This window comes from Ochotona princeps, chromosome 5 (assembly GCF_030435755.1).
Source record: "Ochotona princeps isolate mOchPri1 chromosome 5, mOchPri1.hap1, whole genome shotgun sequence".
Classification (NCBI taxonomy): Eukaryota; Metazoa; Chordata; class Mammalia; order Lagomorpha; family Ochotonidae; genus Ochotona; species Ochotona princeps.
The window spans coordinates 96,960,625-96,984,910 of record NC_080836.1 but is presented as its reverse complement, the minus strand read 5'-3'; the positions used below and the strand labels follow the sequence as shown (position 1 = coordinate 96,984,910).

Here is a 24,286-nt window from a genome sequence, read left to right as displayed (position 1 = left end):
TGCCCCATTTTCTCAAGATCTTCCTCAGTTAACTCTGAAGTTGGCATAGGGTTTTGCTCCTTCACAAGGGGAGTCATCAGTAATATTCATTGTGCCTATGTCTCTTCTTTTGCTCTTGGTCATTGTACTTCTGGTTATCTTCTCCCTGGGGCAGATTTCTAAGCTGTGTCACCCATAGGTCTACAGTTGATTTTACTTATTGTAGTCGGTATACAGCTTTTTGCTTGCAGTCACTTGTGCCACTCCCTCCAGCGAGTTCCAGGTCTGTGTTCTTATGTTAGATTTCCACCATGGTCTCCACAGCCCCAGCTCCTGGCTCACCACTCTCCACCTTCTGTGACACTGTGCTGAGTCTGCACCATCGTCTCTACAACCTTTCTCCCACTTCCAGTTGGAGCAGGTCCTAGGATTAGGGAGACACCAGGAGTCCTATATAGCTTGGTTGTTGCAGGAACCTGTTGACCATTAGGTCTGAGGGTCACCTGGACCTATTTTGAGTCATAAAATGCTAAAATTGGTATTATTTTTGATGTGGGACCAGTGCAATGCAACGAGCTGAGTTAGTTCTCACGAGCTCAGCACATGCTTAACTCACTGCTGTCCCTGCAATCCTAAAACTTTTGCCGCACTGTACAAAATGGCACCTGACATACCACTACTAGAGTTCTTGACCTGCTGGGTGTCAAGTCTGAGGGCTACCCAGACCTGTCTTGGGTGGAATCATTCTTTACTGGTTCCCTGCTCCTTAGAAAGAGGCCAAGCTTATCACATAGAAGGTCTTTCTTCAAATTTAAGAAGTCCCGAGTCAGCTTTTCTAGCTCCGCAGAGCAGAATTCTGCCTGTCATTTCCATCGGCAACAGGCCTCCTTGACTGGCCCATGACCAATCTGCAGAATAGCACCCATAGCCCTTGGGTAGCCACAATTGCTTCTCCCCAGCTCTTTCTTAAGAAGTTTCCAAAGCCCACCGATGAACTAGGAGTCCTTCCTTCCAGCAGGATGAGGTCAACACCTCTTCCAACCAGAAGACAGAGAGTCCAGGTCTTCTAGCCAGAGAGCTGTCTGGTAGGGATATCCCCAGGGTTTGGGATGGGTCAGTAACATATGTTTAAGTTCTCATTCACTGGAATGAAAAGGCACATAAAAACTCAAAGAAAGCAGGTAAAAATGGAAAGGAAAAACCAAACCAAAATTAATGTAATGACTAGAGAGAATATTGTGAGAAAGTAGGTTTTTTCTTAGGCATAAATGTGTTTCCATGGAGCAATGTCTACTTTACGTACTATCTATTGCTAAATTTTGAGTGTAGTCCTTTCTGGGAAAAAAGAGGTGTGAATAAATGGGGGAGAGTGCCAGGAAATGCAAAAGCCCTATACAGCACCACCCTGGACACTGTGGGCAGGGAAGAATCACTCTGAGTGGTGACACAGCTGTGCAGCTTCCTCGAGTGTTAGATGAATTCCCATCCATGTGGGTGAATAGAATGAACATCAGACACCAGGTGATGAGTCTCCTAGCAACCTGAGATACTACACCCATGAGTTTGGTCCTTGCCTCTGTCTGCACACATGCTGTGAAGACTGGGTAGTCTTTGCATTGCCGCAAGTTACTGGCTACCTGCCCCTTGGCTCCTCTGGACCCACGTATTACCGTAGCTCTCCTTGCTACTGCAAAGAGAATTTGATAACAGAACGGACGGCAGTTCATTTGTAGAAGTCTTGGCACTTTTCTATTCCCAGATTCCTTGGTTGAAAAGAAGCAGTGCTCTGTTAAAAGGTGCCGGGAAACTTTAAAATGGCGTTCTTGACCCTTCTCTCGCACCGGCCTTTCCTACCTAGTATTGCACAGTGAAAGCTCCTCACGTGAGCTGATGTCAAATCTCATTTCTAAAAAAATCGCTACTAATATAAAACTGAGTGATTAAAAATAGACAACCAAAAGCTGAAAATTTCAATATAGAAAGGAAAAGACTGTGGTTTTTCATTGCAAAGATCTAAGAGATGTTTTAAGAGATTCATAATTATAGGTTTGTAATTTTTCAGGTTTGGGTGTTATATGATGTTTTTCATCAATTTCCATGTATGAATGCATTATATTTTAGAGATTTTTAACACGCTTCTATATCATATTCAGTTTAATTTATTTTCATATACTTAATCATTTTTTAAAATCTTTGGTGATTCCTCCAGTAAAATCGCTTTGGCCTGCATTTTATCCTTTTTAGCGCTGCTTCACTTTCATGGACCGGGGGTTTGTGTTTAAGATGGTGAACAATTACATCAGCATGTTCTCGTCCGGTGATCTCAAGGTAAGGCCCGTGTACAGGAGAAACCAACTTTAAATACTAGTATTATAAGTTAGAAAAAAAAAACTGGTCGTTTTTTATGTATCTCTGAAACATTATCCTTTACTTTTTATATGTCAAAAACAATGTCTGCACCCAGGAAGCCAGGCTCTTCAACGGTTCGCCTTCAGGTATAGGAGTGTGGAATGAACATTTCACATTTCATTTCTACTTCCTTATGGGTGACAAAAGGCCTGGCTGTTTTCTGCCACAGTTCCTGTAATTCAGCTTCTCCTAGAACCAAGGTTCGACACCAAAAGTTCTCCCCCCCAAAACAACCTGAAATCTGGGGTAAAATGCGAAAGTTGATCGCCCCACCTAGACAGGTGTGTGTTGGGGAGACAGGAAAGGTGCCTTGGATTCGTGACTCTGTGTGTGCTTCCCAGATAAGCAGGAAGCATTCACGGGGCCCAGAAATCTTTCCACGGGACTCTTAGGTGGTTCTCACGTACTTGGAGGTTGAAGACGGGCCAGATCCTGAAAGCTGTCGGTTAAGTCTCTCAGACTGCAAGCAACAGAAACCAACTCCAATTTGACGAAAGGAAATCTATTAGAAGAATGTTGGGAGAAAATGGTATTTACGAGGCTTTGAAAATAGAGATGAGGGCATTTCCACAGGGTACATGAGGAACTGTTTGGACAGGGTGTTTCTGCTGCTGTTGCACAAATACCATAGTTCTGACTTACATAGAGGGGCCATCTGATGAAGCTTTCCGGGTCACACACCTGCCTCATAAGTAGGGCATGACTTAATAGTTCACTGGGGAAGGAGGTAAGACCCCAAAGGAAAGTTATCTAGGTATTGGGAAGAGCAGCAGATGGAGAGAAACCAAAAATAAATAATGATTTCCTTATAGTCTTTCATGTGATGCTTAAGAAGTTTAAACTTTTTTTTATGGTGGAGATGAACTTTTGACCAGGAGAGTTGCATATAATCCAGTTTTGAAAATCAAATTCTCTCCCTAAATGTTTTGAAATATTCTTCATTTCTGTTGTTACTATATGCATGCACTTTGCAAAATATGCATGTGCATGTAATAGCAATACACATAAATTATGTATTTTTCCAAAAACCGAACAGAATGTTCGCAATAAAAATAATTAGATATCATTTAATTATGTTCCTGCTCACTCTGATGTACAAAGGATTATCTCTTGTACCGCCCTTGTTTGCAGGTAGCATTAACTACAGTTATCACAAAATGTAACTCCACAACCTGTGAATCGATGCGATGTCCTTTATTTCTTGGATTGGTATTAGTAAATATGCTGAAGACAGTCTCACTTGTGTTGGAGGATGATGGCTTAGCGTGCGTGGGAGTGAGAGTAGTTCAGTTGTGAGGCTGCTCTTTGTTCTTCCTCATGTAGCTATCTGTGACCGGTGTGTTACAGTCTTTTGGGCTTGACCTCCACACAACAGTGTCCCCGTGCAAATGCTGTTGAACGTGTAGACCTGTTAACAAGGCAAGGGAGAAGGAGCCCTTAGGCAATGCATTTTGACAAAGAGTGGCATACGGCATTCATGCTGTTACCATCCCTAACTGCCATGGTGGTTGTATAATTTGAGAACAGGCTTTGAGAGAGTTCTGTACATCAGGGTTTTTTTTTTTTTTTCAAATAAATATGCCATGACACAAACTGAAAGAAGTTTAAAAACATGACTCAACAGGATCTTACCTCTTAAAAACTCAGTGTAAATTAGAAGCGGGACCCTTTCCTTAGGATGCCTTAATCAGTCTCCAAAGATGGGGAACCTACACACACACTACTGGGCATTAAATCTTTTCATCCTAACAGTTGCTTAGTGGTCACACAAAAACTACAAGTTTGTTTCTGAAAAAGATAAGGTTCAAGTGCATTTATTTTTGTTGTTCTTAACAGTCTTGGTGTCTAAATGATAGCATTCAGTTTTGTTCTTTTACAGACCTTATGCCAGTATAAATTTGATTTTCTTCAAGAAGTGTGTCAACATGAGCACTTTATTCCTTTGTGTCTCCCCATAAGATCAGCAAACATTCCAGGTACTAACTCCCAGCATTTTTCTCAGTTGCTTTAAGTGAACACTTTGTTACTGTTTGCGTGTTTCGTCAATCACGGTTTTCTGTGGCCTTGTCACTTGAGTATCACATCCAAGTGATCAGGTTAAAAGGCAAACAAGTTATTGGTTTGTGGTGATCATTATAACTGTGTATTTCTAGAATTTGTATTTCTTGTTTATTAAAGAAAAATCTAACAAAACTACAAACCTGGAGATTGTAAACCGAAGAATTTTAGCCTAGAAACATACTCTTTTTCATCTTACTGAATGGAAAAGATTCTCCTTTTTTTTTTTTTCATAAAATTGCAGGAAGGAATAATTACAGTTTGTGAACCTAGATTCACTTGAATTTGTCAATCAATATATGTAATTATGTTAAAGTGAAATCTTTCAAATGAGATATACAAAAAGACTGACATCTAAAAAGGGGAGAGAAGGGGGGAGGGAGTAAAGAAAGTGGGAAAGAATGGAGGAAGGTATTTTGAATGAAGAAAGAGAGCGAGCAAGAGGGAGAGAGAGCGCGAGCGAGAAAGAAGGAAGGAAGAGAGAAAAGATAAAGAAAGAGAGGGAAGCAAGGAAGAGGGGGAAGAAATGAAGGAAGGGAGGGAGGGAGGAAGAAAGGTTGTAGGGAGGAAAGAAGGAGTGAGAGCCAAAGAAAGGAGGGGGGAAGGCAAGTAGAGAGGTGGGGGAGTGAAAAACAGGGTATGGAAGGAAGGAGCGAGGAAGGGACCGAGCGGCACTGTGAACGTCTGTCGTTTCTGGCCAGAGAAAGGAAGAGGTTGCGTGTAAAGGAAAGAAGAGGGCTTTATAATTTGTTTATTAAACTTACAATGACATGACTATTTTGTAGAAAATATTCTGTGTATTATTTACACAAATTGAAATATTTTATATATCAGAGTACAGTAGAGTTTGGGCATTACGTAGCTCAATGTCCTAATCTAATTAAAACATCAAGTTTCAAAGGAAGCACTGAAACGATTCAGGAAGGTAAAACACTTCGCTCCCAATGGTGAGTAAAGCAATTCATGAAGCGCAGTTTTGATATTTAGAAACTGAAATTATCAAGAGTTTCCTTATACATATTGTAGTTTGAAGTAATATTTTAGAGGATGTAAGAGGAAAATCACATTGGGAAACCCATGAAAATTTTGTCATTTCAATGTTAGATATAAGTTACATGCATTGTCCTATTTTCTTGCTAATTCATGGAGCGCAATTTATAGAAAGAAAATAAAAATTATATAGAAGACCATAAATTTTTAGCTACTTGTGTTTAACTTGTTTGTTTTGCGCAGTGCAAAGTCATTACTGGTTAGCCGTGCTGGTTAAGATAGCCAAGAAGAACACATCTTTATTTGGCCATTTGGACATTAATTATTAGTCCATACCGCAAAAAAAAAAGAAAGCTTCATACTCTCTTTCTTGATCTGATACTATACACAGTGAATATTTAAATATACATTTCATGGGAGGCCGATTCTGATACAAAATAATAATAATAAGTACTCAGTTGGGGCCAGCACAGTTAAATGGCAAGCTAATCTTCAGCGTGTGGTGCTGGCATCCTGTATAGGGACCGGTTCAAGTCCCAGCTGCTCCACTTCCAATCCAGAAAGTGAATATGCCTGAGAAAGCCCTGGAGGATCTGTACACAATGGGAGACCCAGAGGAAGCTCCTGGCGCCCAGCTATAGATGAGCCAGCTTTGGCCATCGCAGCCTCTTGGAGAATGAACCAGTGGGCGAAAAATCTCTGCATTTCTCTCCACAAATATATCTTTCAAATAAAAATAGATAAATAAATCTTCAAAAGAAAATAAGTGCCCAAGTAGAAAAACAAGAATTATAGTAATTCTGTTTTATGACATTTAAAGAAATTTACATTGTGAAATGACATCTTTTAGTTTTCCAGTATAACTTCAACACCATTATTAAATCTGTGTATCTGAACATTTTGTTTGTGTGCGTCAACTCTAGATCCTGTGACACCTTCAGAATTTACTCAAGAGTTACATGCATCAGGTATGTAATGGTATTTTACACCATCTTATCTAAGTATCAGTAACCATGTATAGTCCAGTAGTATGGAGCAAAATTGCTTTAGTCCAGTGCTATTGAACAAAAATACTACAAATTTCCAATTCCAGGCAATAATGAATAATCATAGAATTAACATCATATGATCCATATATTTATTAGGTGACTCAACTTGTGACCACAGATAATTTAATAATTCTCTAACTTCAGTTCTTTCATATTTTGTTCTCCAAAGGTGAGAATGTCTTTAAGTCTGTCAGTACATCTGAGGTGTCCTTAATGTGTGTTTTCCTTCAAAGGCACATGGAAACATTACCAGAGAAATTTGGGGCGTTGTGGCACAGCGGGTTAAGCCACCATCACTGTGGCACTGCCATCCCATTTGCATGCTGGTTCAAGTTCCTGCAACTTCATTTTCAGTTCTGCTCCCTTCTAATTCACCTGTTGGAAATGTCCCCCAACCCCAAAAAGGGCCTGGGCCCCTGTCACTAACTTGGGAGGCCTGGATGGATTTCTTGACTCCTGGCACAGCTTTCACCAAGTGGGCATCTAGGTAGTAAATCATTATTTTTTGTGTCTGTGAAATAATTAAAACTAATACCTAACCCCTGCACCAGTTTCAAGGATGCAATGCATTGCTATTAACTGTACTTAACGTCATAGCACATTGTATTTTCAACATGTATTCATTTATAATGGGAATCTGACCCATTTTCCCATCCCCCAGCTTCTGGAAATTAGCCTTGTGTTTTTTGATTCTGTGAATTCAACCTCTTTAGATCCCAGATCCTATCCAAGATCATGCATAATTTATCTGTCTGAATTTGGCCTATTTCACTTAGCATGATGTCCATCAGACTTCTCTGTGTTGTGACAAATTGCAGAATTCCCTTACTGGGGCTGAATAAGACTCCACTGTGTGCAGAAACCACATACATCCTCAGGCTACTCGGGCAATGTGAATAATACTACACTGCACATGGGAGTACAGGCACCACTTTAGGGTGCTAATCCAGCTACTTGGGAAATGTGCTCAGAAGATGGGTTGCGGATCCTATGTTTCATTTGCAGTTGCCTGAGGACCTTGCATATTGATTTTAATGATGCCTGAACCAATTTACAACTTCAGCAACAATTTGTAGGAGTTCCCTTTCCCCACACCTTCACCAGTACTTGTTGTCATGTGAATTCATGATGGTAGTCATTTTAACAGGAGTAAATGGTATTTCATTATAGTTTTAGATTTGTCTTTCCCTGATTATTAGTGATATTTATAACTTTCATTTACTTGTTGGTTATTTGTGTGCCTTTAAAAGAACTTTGTTTGGGTTCTTTGTCCATTTTAGATTGGTTGTTTATGTTTGTTTCTATTTTATTTGTTTGTTTCTTTATTGAGTTTGTGTAGTTCTTCATAGATGCTGGATATGAGTCCTCTATTGAATACGTGACATTTGCATGGGTTTCTCTCTCATTGCATAGACTGCCCTGTTACTGTGTTGATAGCTTCCTTTGCTGTCCAAAAATGCTTTGTTCGCTGCAGTCACACTTGTGACTTTATTCTTACTTTTGTTGCCTGGCTTTGGGGATAATATTTGTAAAATCACTGCCAATACCAATGTCATGTAGTTTTTCCCCTATGTTTTCTCAGATGTGCCAGTACCTTAACTACTAATGTTACATTTCTGAAGTTCCTTTGCCATTCAGCATAAATCAATTTTTAATGGCAGCTTGAGCATTATTTTTTTCACAGGCTTGGAAATTTCCACTCTGCTCTGGCTTTCCTTACTTTTGACTCACTCATCTCCTTTAGCCAACTCATCCTGGTGATTTTCCTTGCACTGTGCAGTTTGTGCTCCAGCATTTCAGACATCAGCTCTCTGCTGTCCCTTTTCTGTTCCATGGCTACAGTGTGCTGTGGCCTATCCCTCATCCCACGCCCGCTGAGAGTCTCGTTCATTTGCTTCCTGTTACCGTATTAAACACACACACACATACACTGCTCTCAAAGCCCTTAGTGTCTTAACGTTTTCCCAAGAATCACATGCAGAAAGCAGAGGCTCCAAACATCAACTAAGGGCTATGTGCATACGTTTCTCCGTTATCTAGCCCCAGCCCATCTCTCTAGCCTCCATGATGACCACTTCTGACTCATCTGTGGTGGTTACAGACCCCCACATAGCTGTTGTCTACACACCTGTGCTTTCAGAATGCCACACCACAGTAAGCCGCACTCCTCCCCAGCCCCAGTTCTCCCGCTGTTGCATCCATCTTCCCTGAGTAGCTGAACCTTCAAACTTGCACGTGTCCTCAAGGGCCATCACAGTACTTACATTCCTTCCCTTCACAGTTGGCTCCTCATTACTCCAGACCAAAAAAAGAAGAAAAAAGTGGTTTTCCTCTCCCTGACCTGTGATACAGTGCGCATGGTACCTCTGTGGAATCCACCAATTGAGGTGGTGTGCCAGCTGGTGCCTGTGTTTGTATTGGTATGCCCATAATATTCCCTGTATTGCCGAAAGAGGGCACGATGTGTTTTCTCTCTACAGCAGACTGCATTATTGAATCCCTTGGTGAAAGGAAGAGTCGCTTTATATTCTCTGTCCTGACTCTACAGTAATTATCTGATTGTTGATAACATGATTTTTTTTTTTACTGACAAAGATATGCCTGAATATTCGGTCACAAATGAGTTTTGCCGCAAGCATTTCTTGATTGGAATTCTGCTCAGAGAGGTTGGCTTTGCTCTGCAGGAAGACCAAGACATAAGGCACTTAGCTTTGGCCGTCCTGAAAAACCTAATGGCCAAGCATTCATTTGATGATCGATACAGAGAACCAGTAAGTGATCTTTCTGCCTCCTTTCCTCAACACCCTTTAATGGCTCATTGCATTAACTGCATATCAGACCTCTCAGCCTATTGATCCTTGTGTGAGTCATTTCTCCCGCTGTCTTTTCACCCAGAGAAAGCAGGCCCAGATAGCAGGTCTGTACATGCCCCTGTACGGCATGCTGCTGGACAACATGCCAAGAATCTACCTGAAGGATCTGTATCCCTTTACTGTCAATACATCCAATCAGGTAAGCGTGTGTTTGGTTTCACATTTCAGTGGTCTGTTGTTTTGTTTTGTTTTTGTTTTGTTTTGCCCTGAGTGTTAGGTTTTCCCCATCTGAGAAAAGTCAAGAGTAAACATCACATTTTGCTGGATTTTTACAGCAGTGTCACCTGTTCCAGAGTGACCTGCATAGCCTTCCATCTGTGCCATCTCTTAGGTGTTTTGTTTTCATTTTCCTGCGTTCTTTGCATTACTTCCCATGCTTTCCAGTTTTGACACGATGCGCTCATGGTGCCCTGTTGTGTTCATGGTCCCTCCTCAGTGTAGACCTCTCCCTCATCCCTTCCCGCGTTGTGTCAGGAGAGCCAAGTGCCCAGGCGTCATACAGCCACAGCCCAGGCGTCCCCTCTCCGCTGTGCCATCCAGCAACTGTGCCACAACCCATTTGAAGTGTGTTGCCTGTGGTCAAGTCCCAGGCCAATTAGCACAGTGCTGAGTCCAACAACCACGGAATGTATGGCAACCAGATTAGAAGCTAAGCCTTCAGAATTCCTTTTTTTAACCTGATTCAAATCCTATCAGGTCAACTGTTACCTGTTTGGCTTTAGATAAATTCTTCAGCCTCTTTAATACTCAGTTTCCTTGTTTTATAAGATGATATAAAGCACTTACATCAAAAGATTCTTATGTATAATAGAAATCATTTATCATAGAGACCAGCATATGATCAGACTTTCAAATCTAGTTAGTGATAGTAATATGCATGAAATGGTCATGATAATAATGTATCATCTATAGTGTAATCCATTAAAACATCAATGACTATTTTGGCCATTTAGTCCATATCTAAAAGATTTTTTTCTATTACATCATGAAATATTCATAGAAACAAATTGTGACTAAGACAGTGGTTTTAACTACCTTTATGTTTTCCACCTTTTTGGCAAATAACTCTTGCTGGGATATGGACCATCCAATGAAACAGGATCTGACTGAAGATGTAGTGTAGAGGTCTGTGTAGGTTTCCACGATGCCAAGGCTCCTGAGCCCCGTTCACCTCCTCTGTCCTCTGGTACAGGGTTCCCGAGATGACCTGAGCACTAACGGAGGATTCCCAACTCAGACAACCATGAAACATGCCAACTCGGTGGATACGTCATTTTCTAAGGATGTTTTAAATTCCATAGCAGGTGCGTGACTCCTCCCAAGAACACTTGTGTTTACCATTCCTCCATAATGACACTGCTTCTCGCCGTGCCTTTTCCTCCATCCAGAATTCATTAGCCATAATCTGCATGGTAACGTATATTACATTTTTACAACCAGCGAGTCTTTGTACATGTTTCCTTGGATGCCGCTCAGTGACTTCCACTTCCACTCAGTGCTCATTTTGCTTTGGTTTAAGGAGCATTCTACGCAGATGTTATCAGATTTCTTCATTCTGGGAAGTCATACGCTTTCTTTGCATATACAGCCTTTAAAATATAGCAGCTCTCAACTTAAAGATTATTTTTTGAACTACTCTGGAAATGTCATTTTAATCTCTCGTACATTTTCAAAAGTGGAAAGTACCTTCTTCAAAAATGTCTTACTTTTACTAACGCACTTTTTCAAATAAGAACTTTCTTTAAAACATGTCTTAAGAAACCAAAGTGAAAAGATTTCCTTTGTTTCCACTTATCATGATGTAGATTTCCTAAATTTTTAATGACCATTGTAATAGTACTTAAAATGTTGCCAAGCCCAGACTCCCTGGTGCTGTTCTTTCACAACCCTGCCATCTCTGCCAGAATCAACATCATGGGGGCTGTCACTCTAGCTTTCTGTGTGTCCATGTGTCCATACATCTCATTGCCATCTGTGTCCTGTGGCTTGTGTTTGCAGCATTTTCATCAATAGCTATTTCTACAGTAAACCATGCTGATTCCAGAGCATCGCTGGCAAGTCTCGAGTCCAATCCGAGCACCACGGAGAAGAGCAGTGAGAAGACGGACAACTGCGAAAAGGTGCGGCTTCCCTCGAAAACGGGTTGCTCGCGAGTGACAAGGCACAGACTTCTTACCTCAGTCCTCACTGGCCCTTTCACTTCTAGATCCCAAGACCGCTGTCTTTGATTGGCTCCACTCTTCGCTTTGACAAGTTAGATCAAGCAGAAACGAGAAGCCTTCTCACGTGCTTTCTTCACATCATGAAAACGATTGCAGATGGTAAAGAGGCTTTTTTAATTAAAGTTTTTTTCAGAGATATTTTTGAATTTCAGAGTCTCACAGCTGTTGGGTGATTCCTTTTAGAGACCCTTATTGCCTATTGGCAGCGAGCACCCAGTCCTGAGGTCTCCGACTTCTTCAGCATCTTGGAGTAAGTGTTCAAATGGAATAGATAATGCTGTTTTTTCTGGAAATTTCAAAATAGTACACTGTAGCACTCTTTGTCCCAAAAACTCATGTTAGCAAATCATCTATTAATAAAAATATGTTAAGTAAGTTAAACTTGATATTTTATTTCAATATATTTGCATTAATTGTTTGCATAAATGAAAGTGTATGACTAATTAGCTGTGCTTTTCTCCCTTTTCTAGTGTCTGTCTTCAAAATTTCAGATACCTCGGAAAACGCAATATAATAAGGTAATAATTTTGGATTCCAACAGGTTAATCTTGTCTTTCAATTGATGTGGTACTCTATAGATATGTATAATATTTCTGTGCATATTAATATCATCTTTTAAAATGTTATGATGTGTTAATGGATCCAATGTCAGAAATCTCAAAATGCAGATAAGGTTGTTGAGTTTACATTAGACATAGAATTTTGAAGCTTGCCTAATACTGATGGGGTATTTTACAAATAAAGTTGTTGAGAAAAGCACAAACACACAGTTCAAAACAGATACCATGTTACAGGTATCTCCTGAAGTGATTTATATATCATATATACAAATGTAACCTGAAAGATGCTTACCTAAGCAAATATTTCCAGACACTGGTGTTGTGGCATAGTGGATATGGCCTCAACCTGAGTCAATTCCAACCCATATGGGCACCAATTCATGTCCCAGCTGCTCCGCTTCCAACCCAGCTCCCTCACGTGGCCCGGAAAAAGCAGCTTACGATGGTCCTGATGCTTAGACTCCTGCACCCACATGGGAGTATGATATCCTCCCAGATATCAATCCTGACCCCCAGGTTCAGCCTGGCCGAGCCCTGGCCGTTGTGACCATCAAGGGGTTGAGCAGTAGGTAGAGCTCCCTCATGCATGCAGACATGGAGTAAACACACGTACGAACAGGCACACCTCTCTCTAATGAAAGATGAAGAAAATCATTGTAACTCTGACATTCAATAAATAACTAAGCCTTTTTTAAAAGAAAATATTTACAGTAAAGCAAAGAAGAGAAGTTATTTGGAATAATTGTGTCATTTGCTTATGAGAAAGTACAGTACCTTTGCTAAATGCCAAACACCTATTTCCATCCAAAAAAGGGAAATGGGTTTTATTTTCTACTAATTCAGAATACGGAGTGTTTTCTTGTCCAGTAATTGCTTTGTCAATTACCCTCCTTGTTTATCTGTTTACTTGTTTGAGAGTCAGAAAAGCGGAGAACTCCCATCCACTGGCTCACTCCACCAGTGTCTACAGCGTCCATCCATGATAAGAGCTAAAGCAGGAATTGGGGAATTCAACTAGATCTCCCGAGTAGGCAGCAGGAATCCATTTGGTTGAGCCATCAGCTCTGTATCCCAGGGTTTGTGTTAGCAGGAATCTGGAGTCATGAACTAGAGCCAAGAATGGAACCCAGGCATTACTATGGTACACAGGCATCTTAACGTATTTTTTAAATATAAATTTCAAATGTTGTGTTGTGATTAAAACCTCTGATTTTCTTACAGAAAAATTGCTGCTGCGTTTAAGTTTGTGCAGTCCACTCAGAACAACGGAACTCTCAAAGCATCCAATACTTCCTGCCAGACATCAGCTCTCTTGCCGCAATGGTAACGTTCCATGTACCTTGTTATCTGCGTATGTTACATATATGCATGTATGCACACATGGGGTGAACACACACACATGCACACGAATCAAATATGCCTTCTAAGTAACTGTGTTTAGCTGAAGAAGTTACTTCAATGCTCTACTGTCTGCCCTACTGGCATGTGAACACTATGTAAATGAGGATTATGCCCTACTTCTGTGCACTTAGAGGGCAATGCCTTGCATAGAATGGGCGTTGTCCACTACCGCAATTTAATTGAAACCGTATGGTCAATATAATGCCAACAACTGCCACTCTTAAAGTTACTGGTCTCCTGGTTAAAAAAAAAAAAAAACAGAATGTGAGCACATCTCCCCACTCTTTTCAGTGACTTTAATATTTTAACAGTGTTCTTAAAGCTGAAAATGTCTTTCAAGGGATCGAAAGAGTGAGGAAAAATGAATGGTCCCATGAGCTCAGTGTAGATTCCCTGTTATATTGTTGCATTGAACATTAAGGCCTGGCCTCATTCTTTGCGAGCCTACCTGGTGGAAATATTTGCCCTGAAATCTTTCCTCACAGCTCCTCTGGGCCTAGTATGTCAGAATAAGAATTCTTTGCAAAAACTCCTCCCAGTTCGATTTATTCTTCCCAGGTACCATAATGACGTATAATATGAATATTTTAAGGAGACTTTTAGATAGAAATATGGAAGTGGCACACAGCCAATAAATCTTAGAATAAATTTTCCCTGTATCCATGGGGATCCCTTCAAATTGCTCCCTAGTGAGAAAGTAAACACAAAAAAATGTGAAGACTGTCACTTGAAAATGGCATTAGAACAGGAAACAGTGAGGAATTGTACTCTACATTAACAACGATGACAGCAGCACACCCGAGGACACGGCCATCCTGCAGGTGTTGATGGGTTCCATTTCAGAATTCTTCCGAGCCAACCTGATAGGTTCTCATCAGTCCTGCCCCCACATCCCAGAAACCAAGCTTTCTCCACAGGCTCCAGATCAAAGCAGGCCCAGAATCTGGAAGTTAATTAGTTTCATAGGTCCAGATCCCACAGGCCACAGCTCGTCATCACTCGTAGTCTTCGAAACAAATTCCCCTGACTCCTGAAAGTCAAAGTCAAGACTCCTGGGCTTTGGTCCTCAGTTTGAGCTGAAACCAAACACAGAAGAGCACTGCTCCGCTCATGGGCTTCAGCATGTCGGCTATTGCCTGCTTCCCTCATGTCTACTAAGCAATCATGTGACAACACACATCCCAAGAATGTGAACTTGTTTCCTCGTCCAAATTACAGTCAGAAATAGGAAGGATTCCTGCCTCTACGGCACTGCATCATTTTCCCGGTTGGAAGTGCCCTGGCATGGAAGAAAAGTCATTGCAGGCCCTTGTCCTTGCCCTTCTGAAGAAGCAGACACAGCACAGGTGGTCCTCCACCAACTGCTTCACCACAGGAGCCACACGGCAGCCCCTGTGGCTTTGACACACAAACACAGTGACAATCACAAACAATTTCAAAGGCAGAGACCGAAAAGCAGGGTTTGTCTTGGACCTGATTTGGTGTGTTCTCTGTTTTAAACCATTTGAGGCATCTGAATTATACAGTATTATACTTTATAATGTTTAATCTTGTGCCTTTCTGATCAGTCCATGAAGAGTCATGAATCCTTTGATTTCATTAGATAATAATGAATGTTCTTGAACGGGTTTGTGTGTCTTTCATTCTTTGTGATATCTTTCTGTATGTTATCTTTCTCAGACCTATTTTGGCTTGAATCAAAAATCGTTTTCTTGGCAAGGGCTACTGGATATTTATAACATTACTCAAAAAAATTTCCAACTTAAAAGTTACCTGCTTTATATGAAGTTTTAGTCCTGCCTAGAATTGCCTTTGTAATCACACCAAATGAATGATTGTGTGGGCCTGATGTAGTCTATGGGCCAGATGCTCGCCACCCCTGGTTAAATAAAATACCCCCAAAGGTAGTGCCTGAAGCAGGCCTTGGGTGCACAGGTAAGACACCACATTAGATGACTACATCCCATAGCGGAGTGGCTGGGTCCAAGTGTTGGCTTCTCCACATCCAACCCAGTTTCCTGCTAATAACACACATGGGAATCAGCAGGAACTGGTTCAAGCACTTAGATTCTTGGGACTCACCTGAGGAACCCAGATTGATTACCAGGCTTTGTTCTAGTCCAGCAAATGAATCTCTGTGTGTGTGTGTGTATGTGTGTCTACAGCTCACATAAATGCTTACAGTCTTTTTTCATCATGCCTCTGATAATTAATATCGTGTCTGTTTATTTTAAAATATTTGACTCAATCTAAAACATTTGAATGTATCTTTTGAAATATCATCTGCAAATAACTAACAACTTTTCTTCTCTCATTTTCAGGATGCACAACACTTCTAGCCATGAAGGACACAAACAGCACAGATCACAAACTTTACCTATAATTAGAGGCAAAAATGCACTTTCTAACCCAAAACTCTTACAGATGTTAGACAATACGATGACCAGTAAGTAAGAAGAATCAGAGAGTTATCACTTTTGCTCTAGAATGTGTGGGACATGAGATGCGTGAGGTTCTTGAAGAAATATGGGAAATCCTATGCCAGGCAAATTGCTGCTTTTAAAGTTTGTCAAAGCCTTGGGAAGTTTTGTAGAAGAAAGAATCAGCAGGGAGTGGCTATTGCATCATTGTTAAAAATGGAGAAGGAAGAAGGGCCAAACTCTGAGCAGGATGTAAGAACCTAGAGTAGCATCTCCGGAAACAAGTGACATTTGGTATTGGGGAGGGGTGGATTGTGAGAGTCACTCGGTAGGGTTACTGCCAGTTATCCTGTGGAAAAAGGATGGAGCCTGGAAGCAGTGTGTCACAAAATCTTTACTCCTGAAGCATCATTACAGCTTGGGAGTAAGAGGGAAATGGAAACTGGTGTTTAGTCTGCATGGAAATATCAGCAGTTATGGAGATGAAACCCGATTCCTTTTTGACGACCCGTGCCTTCATCTGCAGACACACAGTGTGCTTTCCAAAGGGCTTATTCCTGCGGACTATCTTCTGAGTTTATATAATTTGTGTGTTAGCCCGGAAGCAAGAGAGCTTGAGCCAGTCTGATTATGGAAGAACTGTGACCTTGCCGATGGCTGAATTGATGGAAAAGAACTAGGAAATAATAAAACCTTACGACTGACACATGCAAAGCAGTTCTGTCACACAAACACTAGCAATTCTGTCTGGTGTTCCAAATTGAGCCAATAATAAAATGAAACAAATGAGACCATTTTGATTTAATAAATTATTCATCAGAATCTCAATAAATAAACACTTGGTACATATTAATAAAAGAAAAGTCCTTGACAGGGTGCGATGAATTATCTTACACATTTCAGCACATTTTAGTTTGTGTTTTGCAGGCAATGCCAATGAAATCGACGTTGTGCACCACGTAGACACTGAAGCCAATATAGCCACAGAGGTGTGCCTCACCATTCTAGACCTGCTGTCACTCTTCACTCAGATGCACCAGGTGAGTATGATCGTATGCACGGAAAGCTAAAATAGGAGGTAAAGCTGACAGGAAGTCAAGAATGTTTTCTTGCAGGCTTTGTAGATCAACCAACCCTACATGCATCAGTTTAGGTATAGGTAAAAAGTTTATTAAATATGAGCTTAGAATATTATCAGAGGCTTCCTGACACTTGCTGAATATGCACATATATATGTTTCACTATTGCCATATGATTTCGGTTTCTTCCCAACTTATTTTGTTTCATTATCAGCCAACTGAGTGTAACTGTACTTTTCAGTAGAAAATGGAGAGACAAATGTATTACATTTACACCTAAGTGCAAAAAAAAAATGCTACTGTTGAACTTTTTTCATGTGCTTCCTTGCCATTAGTTTATCTTTGGTTGGAGTGATGTTATGTGTCTATCAGAATGTAAGCTTTAGAAAGATTGACAGCAAAGATATGGAGAACCCAGGACTACTGTTCACTGCAAAGTAGTAAAAAAAGAAAAACACTTTGGAAAACAATATGGAAGTTTCTGTAAAAATCAATCAAACTCCTACTATGTCACCTGCTTTTCCAGTACTAAACATTTATCCATAAGAAGTGAAACTTTGTTAAAAAAAAATAGAAACAAATTAAATGTATGTCAATGGGTAGGGTTTTTGTTAAAGATTTGCTTTATTTATTTGAAAAGCAGAGTTCCATGGTGGGGGAGGAGGGAATAACGGAGAGGGAGATCTTTAATTCCTTGGTTCATTCTCCAAATGGCTGCAACAGCCAGGGCTGAGCCAGGCTGAAGCCAGAAGCCAGGATCTTCTTCCAGGTCTCCCACATGGGTACAGGGGCCCAAGAAATTATGGCAACCGCTGCTGCTTTTCCAGACACATTAACAGGGAGTAGGCTCAAAAGTGGAACCTCAGAAACTGGAACTGGCACCCATATAGGATGCTGGCATTGCAGACAATGGCTTTACCTGTTAACCACAATGTCAGCTCCAACCAATGGGTGATTTTTTTAAGATACAGTTTATCCATACAGCAGACTGCTACTCAGCAGTAAAAAGGAATAAACTGATCTACATGGCAATGGAAAAACCAAGCAGAAAGCATGCACTGGATCAGGTCATTCATAAAACATTTCAGATAATATAAACCATAGACGTGGAAAGCAGGTAAGTAGTTGTCTGGAAATGTGGAGTAAAAGTTGGAGAAGGGTTTATGAAAACAAAACTTTAAACTTTGGAAAGAGGTGTGTATTTTCATTATCTGGGTTGCAGTAGTGGTTTTCTTGTGGGAGGGATGTGACATTGCTACACTTAGCACGTTTTACAGGTTGAATATGCACGATTTATTGGGAAAGGTTGCTCATTGATGAATAGTAGGAATACAGCTTGAGAAAAGCGTCATTAAGTAATTTTGTCAATACACAAGAAACACAAAGTGGTTTACTTATATGAACTAAGACAGCTATGATGTCACTAAATGACGTAATGTCATGAGACCACTGTCAGAAGTAAATGTAATCTATTACCGGCCACGAACATCAATCCTTGTGGATATGGCTTTATGTCCATTACACTTTAGTAAAACTTTTAAAGACGTCTGAGATTCAATCATGAAAGCTTACAAACCCAGGCTAGCACATGAAGAACTGAGCCAGGAAAAGCTGATCCGTTGAATACAGTCTCTACACTTCAATGCATGATTCCAGTAAGAACCTGCCTTCAGGCAAAGTTCAGCAAGTTGGTAAAAAAAAAAAGCAGAACTTTCTACTGAACATTTGTCCCTTGATGGAAACTCCATTAGACTCACATATTTTTTTTTAAAGATTTATTCATTTTATTACAGCCAGATATACAGAGAGGAGGAGAGACAGAGAGGAAGATCCTCCGTCCCTCGATTCACTCCCCAAGTGAGCCGCAATGGGCCGGTGCGCGCCGATCCGAAGCCGGGAACCAAGAACCTCCTCCAGGTCTCCCACGCGGGTGCAGTGTCCCAATGCATTGGGCCGTCCTCGACCGCCCTCCCAGGCCACAGCAGGGAGCTGAATGGGAAGTGGAGCTGCCAGGATCAGAACCGGCGCCCATATGGGATCCCGGGGCCCCCAAGGCGAGGACCCCAGCTGCCAGGCCACGCCACCGGGTCCGAGACTCACATGTTTTAAAGAATGTATAAACTTACACAATCTAATCACCTGTATCATTGCTCACTCTCCTGCCCCCTCCCCACTAGCCAAGGAATCTGCTCTAGTTGCTACTCCCATGGGGACAATTCTCACCGGTCTCTCTGGGCTAAGATACTTCACATTAGGTGTCAGATAGACTGCAGGAGTGATCTCTGTTACCAGCCTGTGAAAATGATTACAGCTGCAGAGCAATCACTTTCTGTAATATCATCTTCCCCGTTTTCTGATTTACGCCCGTCGTTTCAGTCACTGCTATGTAAGTTTCAACATTGTGCCTATCCGGTAACAGGTTTATCATGGAAAGAGTTGCAGAGTTCTTCCACTGAGCCTAAATAACATCTTTGCTGAATTTTCAGAGACAACTCCAACAATCTGACTGTCAGAATTCACTGATGAAAAGGGTCTTTGATACCTACATGCTCTTCTTCCAAGTCAACCAGTCGGCCACAGCACTGAAGCACGTATTTGCCTCTTTGAGACTCTTTGTGTCCAAGGTAAGGGTCTTCCAGGCTGCCGCAAAGCTCACCCATGACAGCAGTAAAAACTGCATCTCTCAACAGGGAGGGGAGGCGTGGCTTCCTCTGTTTGGATTTTGTCAGGCATTGATTCCTGACCAGAAAAGAATATTCACAACCTTGATACGTGTGCAGACAACCAAAAGCAAATAAGGCTATCATTGGGTCACTAATGGTAGAGGTCCTCACTGTTTATGACACAGGATGAGGTAAAGTGCTCACTTCAACTGCCATAACCATGCATTCCAAATACAAGATTTCCCATGAAGTGGATAAAGCCACTAATAAGGGTATCTGAAAGTGACACCTGTGGTTTAATAATGTCTAGTGAATAGAGCACACTTCAACCCCTCCACTTATTTGGGGTTGTCACCAATTACTGATAGAGTGTAGAGAAAGCAACTCTTTCTAGAAAGGAAAAAGAAACAATAGTGTAAATTACAATAAAATTATATCATAGATTAAGAGAATATTGTTCTCATTCACTTTGAAATATGAGAATAAACGTGGCAAAATAAAGGAATGCTGCTTGATTCCCCATTCTTCCGTTTCTCTAGTTTCCATCAGCGTTCTTCCAAGGCCCCGCTGACCTGTGTGGGTCATTCTGCTATGAAGTTCTGAAATGCTGTAACCACAGGTCGCGGTCAACTCAGACAGAAGCCTCAGCACTTCTGTACTTTTTCATGAGGAAGAATTTTGAATTTAATAAACAGAAGTCGATTGTCCGGTCCCACTTACAAGTAAGTGCTCCCAATTTTCATTAATACTGTTGTTAAAACCACTTATCTGGTTCCCTCAATGAGGAAATCCTTGTCCCTAGGACAACCAGTTCCTTGTCTCTTCTTAAAGATGCCATTCATTCTTGGGCATAGCTGGGCACGAGTGGGCAGAGCCTGTATCTTCACTGCACTTTTGTTCCTTCTTCTGGGATTGGAATATACAGCTCAGGAAGTTGTGGCTAGTTCTTTGAGATCACATCCACCAAAGTCCACACACACAGATGCCTTTCATAAAGACATCCCAATTCTAATTCCTGCAGCTTTTCTTAAGTGCTTAAGATAGAAATGCCCTAGCCTACATGACCTTCCCAATATGTAATACATAGTGCTGCCACTGATTGGAACTGCAAAGAGAAATTAATGATGCATTTATTTGAGCCAGATTGCCTTAAATGCCCTGTTCATGGGAGCGGATATTGTGGCACAGTGGGTAAAACTCCATTTGGGATGGCTACATTCCATGCCAGGAGTATCAGTTCAAGTCCCAGCTGCTCCATTTCTGATCCATACCCCTGCTAATGTGCCTGGGAGGCAACCAATAATGGTTCACATACTTGGGCCCTCTAACCCTCCTGGGGACCGAGACGGAGTCCCTGCCTCCTGGCTTTCAGTCAAGCCCACTGCAGGCCATTCTGGTCGTTCGGAATGAGAAGCAGCGGATGAATGATCATATTCTAGTCCTCATTTTGTATCAGGGGTTCAGTTTTCTTTTCTCTTTCAGCTCATCAAGGCTGTGAGCCAATTAATAGCTGACGCTGGGATTGGAGGCTCTCGATTTCAACATTCCCTTGCAATTACCAACAATTTTGCTAATGGAGACAAGCAAATGAAAGTAAGAAATGTTTTGTGGGATTTTCCTAAAGAGTTAGGAAAAATTAAGTGGATTATTTTATGAATTATAAATTTTGTTTACTGATACTTTGAGCACTTATATTAAATTTGCATGTGTGCATTGATAATCAGCAGCTATACTTCCAGCTTATGGCCTGCTAAATGGAATCTCTAAGCTATATGGAATTCTATCTAACATGAAAATGTATCATACATAATAGACATAGACATTTCAATATGCATTGTGGGCAAATTCACCTCCTTCTTTTAACACTTTCTTAAGAGTTCTCTTCTGGTCATTATACTGAAAAAGTCTTAAGAACAGAGCCAAGTTTCAGTCATACCTAGACATGGGGACTAAAATCATACTTCCCAGATCCCCTCTCTGTTCATTGCCTGCATTTTGCCCCAAATTTTCTCTATATTTGCTTCATGAGCAAGTAGGCATTCATAAATGCTGAGGACATTGCTAGTATGAGAGTAGAAAACTCACTCAGTAGCCTCACTTAATGGCCAGAAGTGATCCTCTTTGTTTCAGATTTGTTTCTTATGGCCATTGTAAGTGTCACTTGGGAGATCAAAGAATGTGATCGGCCAGATAGTACCACATGCTACTTGTGAAATGAAGTCAGACTCATTCCATCCCAGGAACTCAAGTCAGGGAGCCCTCAGTAACAGGATGCGATAACTACAAGGCAAACTAGAAGACAAAGAAAACATTGCATTGCCTATCTCATTGTCAAATGTGTATAGACAAAAGCACAGTACATAGAATGTACCTACGTAGGAACAATATATAGAACCTACCAAATAATGATGCTAGGCCATAATTAATAGCAGGTTAAGTAATCTAACTTGTTCACTCTAAACCAATAATGACCTGGGTGCTCTCTTTTCCAAAGAACAGCACTTTCCCAGCAGAGGTGAAAGACCTGACTAAGCGTATAAGGACAGTTTTGATGGCCACAGCGCAGATGAAGGAGCATGAAAAGGACCCCGAGATGCTGGTGGATCTCCAGTACAGCCTGGCAAACTCCTATGCCAGCACGCCTGAACTGCGGAGGACCTGGCTCGAAAGCATGGCCAAGATCCATGCCAGGAACGGGGACTTATCCGAGGTGATTAGCAAAGGCTCAGCAGGTCACCTGGTCACCAGGGGTGTTGTACACTTCCCAGGCCACCCAGATTTTCACAGGCACAGTGAGAATTGTAAAAAATGTTTCACTTGTCTGCATATGACCCAGTTATATGTTATATGTCACACATTTGCATGTAGTATTCAAGGATACCTGACTCCAAATAGATGGCATCAAATAAAGGCCAAGCTGGGGAAGGCAACTGAGCTGCCAATTATGAAATGCAGAGACATAAATGTTTAAAACCCTGTGACTAGGCTGGAGGCTGTAACAGTGTCAGGAAATTACAAAGTTAGATAAATCAAAAATCTGTGTTTGAAAACTTATTTCCTACAATTGGAGTTGAACGGGGAAGCTTTGCTGCCATTGTTGGCTAAGCTGAATTTGGCCATAGAGAGTTTAACACTCCTTTGCTCCATGTGAACAAAGCCAACAGTATGAAGATTACATTTCAATTGCTCTTTCTTTGCGTATGCCGGCTCAAACACTGTTCAAACACTTAAACTTAAATCACACCATGCAGCAACACATGGCAGCCTAGGACTTCTGAGTACCCAGTGGGGAAGTCCTGCCCTGTTTGCATAGCGATGCCCCCTTGTTGAAAGGATTCATTTGTCTAGATGTGCTTTAAACCCTGAAGCTGTTCTGCAGTGAGCCACTATGCAGTGGACCTCAGAAGGCCCGGAGGGCAGCAGTCTCACAGGAATGAGAATTAGAAATTCCACTTTCCCTGAAAATGGTGAAATTCCTCCATAAAACCTTCAAAAGGAAAACACTGGAGTCATTTGGAACCTGAATAAGTCACAGCTAAATGTGTCAGTGATGTCCAAAGCTCCATAGGAAGTATTAGAGAGAAATCAAGCAGCACTGCCCTCCAGAGATCCGGGACAGCCACACTGATTACCTTGGGTGAAGTCAAGTCCTCAAGTGCTCTCCCATGAGGCACCTGTTCGAGGCAGCAGCAACTCAAAGACGGGCCTTACTGAAGACGTGGACAGCTTGGAAGGCAGGCTATTTTTACTTTAGACAACAGTGGTTTTAGTTTCAATAAGAAAAGAAATATGTGGATTTAAAACAAATCAAGGTTTGATAGTAAGGGGAGAGAGAATTCTATAGGCCAGCTCATTCACTTTTTAAAAAGAGTAAAAAATTGTCTCCAATATGCATGTATTTTGAAATCTGACTGATAAGTATTTACAATTGTAAAACTGAAGGATTCTTGTACACTGCATATTCTGATAGAGCCTGCTAACTCACCTTGGAATATTGGTCCTAATTAGGTCAAGGTCCAACATCTCACTGCCTCGTCTTCTGTCTTGTTCCAGGCCGCCATGTGCTATGTCCATATCGCTGCCCTCATTGCAGAATACCTGAAAAGAAAGGGTAATGTGACTGTGAGGGGCAGGGTGAGGGGGGAAATCCCAACCAGCAGGTAGAGAATTAACAAGGTTGAATTTATTAATGTTAGGTTTTATTAAGCTGTCATGCTTTATTAAAGAACATTCCCTTTCAACAATGTTGTTCATTATGCTGTACTTAAAATTTTCATTCTAACATGCTATTAGCATATATATTTGATGTATTAAGGCTAACTGGATGGCCAGCTTCTTCACTGGTTAATGATTTGTAGTTTCATAAGTTTGTATTAATGGAAACATGTAGCGACTTACTAACCTCATCTTGCACTGCCATAGGTTACTGGAAAATGGAAAAGATTTGCACATCACCCATGCTCCCAGAGGAACCCCACCCCTGTGATAGCAATGCCTTACTAACAACTCCAGGTGGAGGAAGTGAGTGACCTAACTGTTCCTTTACTCCCCGGGCACAGGAAATCAAGTTGTGTCTTGACATT

General features: G+C 41.2%; 1 protein-coding gene across 9 annotated transcripts in view; it reads left to right on the top strand.

Annotated features, from left to right (window-relative positions):
* The window catches only part of DOCK10 (dedicator of cytokinesis 10), a 271,550-nt gene that overhangs the window by 225,362 nt on the left and 21,902 nt on the right, over positions 1 to 24,286 (top strand). For 8 of the 9 annotated variants that reach the window (XR_009245506.1, XR_009245507.1, XM_004576766.4 and 5 more), the window contains exons 29-47: positions 2,224 to 2,307; positions 4,268 to 4,364; positions 6,360 to 6,404; positions 9,081 to 9,256; positions 9,381 to 9,497; positions 10,551 to 10,662; positions 11,357 to 11,478; positions 11,565 to 11,679; positions 11,764 to 11,830; positions 12,051 to 12,098; positions 13,362 to 13,463; positions 15,863 to 15,987; positions 16,889 to 17,001; positions 19,527 to 19,664; positions 20,243 to 20,425; positions 21,186 to 21,296; positions 22,198 to 22,413; positions 23,757 to 23,814; positions 24,126 to 24,224. Coding sequence is in view for 7 of the 9 variants with exons in the window: in XM_004576766.4 (XP_004576823.2) it covers positions 2,224 to 2,307; positions 4,268 to 4,364; positions 6,360 to 6,404; positions 9,081 to 9,256; positions 9,381 to 9,497; positions 10,551 to 10,662; positions 11,357 to 11,478; positions 11,565 to 11,679; positions 11,764 to 11,830; positions 12,051 to 12,098; positions 13,362 to 13,463; positions 15,863 to 15,987; positions 16,889 to 17,001; positions 19,527 to 19,664; positions 20,243 to 20,425; positions 21,186 to 21,296; positions 22,198 to 22,413; positions 23,757 to 23,814; positions 24,126 to 24,224 (2,128 nt within the window). In the remaining 2 variants the exon portion in view is untranslated. The remainder of the gene's footprint in view (positions 1 to 2,223; positions 2,308 to 4,267; positions 4,365 to 6,359; positions 6,405 to 9,080; positions 9,257 to 9,380; positions 9,498 to 10,550; positions 10,663 to 11,356; positions 11,479 to 11,564; positions 11,680 to 11,763; positions 11,831 to 12,050; positions 12,099 to 13,361; positions 13,464 to 15,862; positions 15,988 to 16,888; positions 17,002 to 19,526; positions 19,665 to 20,242; positions 20,426 to 21,185; positions 21,297 to 22,197; positions 22,414 to 23,756; positions 23,815 to 24,125; positions 24,225 to 24,286) is intronic. The other variant, XM_058665076.1, reaches the window with a different exon arrangement.